The following is a 2,500-nucleotide window of genomic DNA, read 5'->3' on the forward strand; positions in this document are numbered from 1 at the left end:
AACATGGGACAGCATTTTTTAAATTGTGTTTTCGCTTAAAAATTAAAGTCATGATAAATGTAAATCACCCAACTTTAGAATAATTTCAGAACGTTTTTTTTTTCTCGTGTAAATTTAGGAGCAGAAAGCGCCCGGTAACTGTTTTAGTATTGAACTATATTTAGTTTAGTACTGTTTTGAGTAAAGCTTTGGGTTTAAACACATCAGAACATAATCCTGAATACTTGATTATTATTTAAATAGCTTCTGTTCTGTTCACTGCAGTTTGAGCTAATCCAGCAGAACAGCTACAGGCTACTGTACACTGTACTGTACACCAGACAGCACCAAAGGCAGCGATGCCACTGAGCATCTTATTACTCTAATCATGCTATAGAAAATTTTACTTACTGGTTTAAGAAACTTGTTTTGCTGTTGTCAGGTAGTGGTGGTGACGGACGGCGAGAGGATTCTGGGATTGGGTGATCTGGGCTGTTATGGGATGGGCATCCCTGTCGGTAAACTGGCACTGTACACAGCCTGCGGGGGGGTGCCCCCCCAACACTGCCTGCCAGTCATTCTGGATGTGGGCACGGACAACCAGGTAAGCATCTCTGGGATAAAACTACATTAACCATCAGCCCCTGTACTGAAAGCCTTAGAGGTTTCAGTTCCTGTCAGAAATAACAAAGCATCATAATTTTACATTTGCATTTTATAAATCAAAACAAATGGAAAAGGTGGGAAGTGCAGAATGTCTGTCTGTTACATTTAAACACAACAGAGTGTAATTAATTATGTTATTGCTTTTAAATCCTGTAGCAAAATTACAGCAACTGTAGACTTTTACAGTAAATTCAGCTGCTCAGCTGCATGTGTGTGTGGGCATCGAGTAGCGCAGAACGCAGAAATGACTGGACTGAGCTGAAATATTAACTGACTATAATTACAGAATATCGTTCTGTTACAGTCGGCTGGTTTCATGCTAAATTGACTAAAGACGGTGCCTTAATTATTTATTAATTATATGTACTTTATTAAAATAAATGATTGAACTTTTTTTTTCACAATTTCGTCAAAATTAATTAATTAATTAATTTCAAAATGATCATAATGGTACTGAAACTTTCCTTAATGTTTCAGTAGCGACTGTTTCAGTAGTGACTGTTCTAGTATTGAATGTTTCAGTAGTGACTGTTTTAGTATCGAATGTTTCAGTACTGACTGTTTTAGTATTGAATGTTTCAGTATTGAATGTTTCAGTAGTGACTGTTTTAGTATCAAATGTTTCAGTACTGACTGTTTTAGTATTGAATGTTTCAGTACTGACTGTTTTAGTATTGAATGTTTCAGTACTGACTGTTTCAGGACTGACTGTTTTAGCATTGAATGTTTCAGTACTGACTGTTTCAGTAGCGACTGTTTCAGTAGCGACTGTTTCAGTAGTGACTGTTTCAGTAGTGACTGTTTCAGTAGCGACTGTTTCAGTAGTGACTGTTCTAGTATTGAATGTTTCAGTAGTATTGAATGTTTCAGTAGTGACTGTTTCAGTAGCGACTGTTTCAGTATCGAATGTTTCAGTATCGAATGTTTCAGTATCGAATGTTTCAGTATCGAATGTTTCAGTAGTGACTGTTTTAGTATCGAATGTTTCAGTAGTGACTGTTTTAGTAGCGACTGTTTCAGTAGTGACTGTTCTAGTATTGAATGTTTCAGTAGTATTGAATGTTTCAGTACTGACTGTTTCAGTAGTGACTGTTTCAGTAGCGACTGTTTCAGTAGTGACTGTTTCAGTAGCGACTGTTTCAGTATCGAATGTTTCAGTAGCGACTGTTTCAGTAGTGACTGTTTTAGTATTGAATGTTTCAGTAGTGACTGTTTCAGTAGCGACTGTTTCAGTATCGAATGTTTCAGTAGCGACTGTTTCAGTAGTGACTGTTTTAGTATCGAATGTTTCAGTAGCGACTGTTTCAGTAGCGACTGTTTCAGTATCGAATGTTTCCGTAGCGACTGTTTCAGTAGTGACTGTTTTAGTATCGAATGTTTCAGTAGCGACTGTTTCAGTAGCGACTGTTTCAGTATCGAATGTTTCCGTAGCGACTGTTTCAGTAGTGACTGTTTTAGTATTGAATGTTTCAGTAGTGACTGTTTTAGTATTGAATGTTTCAGTAGTGACTGTTTCAGTAGTGACTGTTTCAGTACTGACTGTTTCAGTACTGACTGTTTCAGTAGCGACTGTTTCAGTAGTGACTGTTTCAGTATTGAATGTTTCAGTACTGACTGTTTCAGTAGCGACTGTTTCAGTATCAAATGTTTCAGTAGCGACTGTTTCAGTAGTGACTGTTTTAGTATCGAATGTTTCAGTAGCGACTGTTTCAGTAGCGACTGTTTCAGTATCGAATGTTTCCGTAGCGACTGTTTCAGTAGTGACTGTTTTAGTATTGAATGTTTCAGTAGTGACTGTTTTAGTATTGAATGTTTCAGTAGTGACTGTTTCAGTAGTGACTGTTTCAGTACTGAC

General features: G+C 37.2%; 1 protein-coding gene across 1 annotated transcript in view; it reads left to right on the plus strand.

The window, feature by feature from the left end:
• Positions 1 to 2,500, plus strand: part of me1 (malic enzyme 1, NADP(+)-dependent, cytosolic) — a 138,537-nt gene that overhangs the window by 80,244 nt on the left and 55,793 nt on the right. The window contains exon 5 of the mRNA XM_037531004.1: positions 422 to 583. Coding sequence (XP_037386901.1) covers positions 422 to 583 — 162 coding nt within the window. The remainder of the gene's footprint in view (positions 1 to 421; positions 584 to 2,500) is intronic.

Source organism: Pygocentrus nattereri, chromosome 19 (assembly GCF_015220715.1).
Source record: "Pygocentrus nattereri isolate fPygNat1 chromosome 19, fPygNat1.pri, whole genome shotgun sequence".
In the NCBI taxonomy this organism is placed as follows: Eukaryota; Metazoa; Chordata; class Actinopteri; order Characiformes; family Serrasalmidae; genus Pygocentrus; species Pygocentrus nattereri.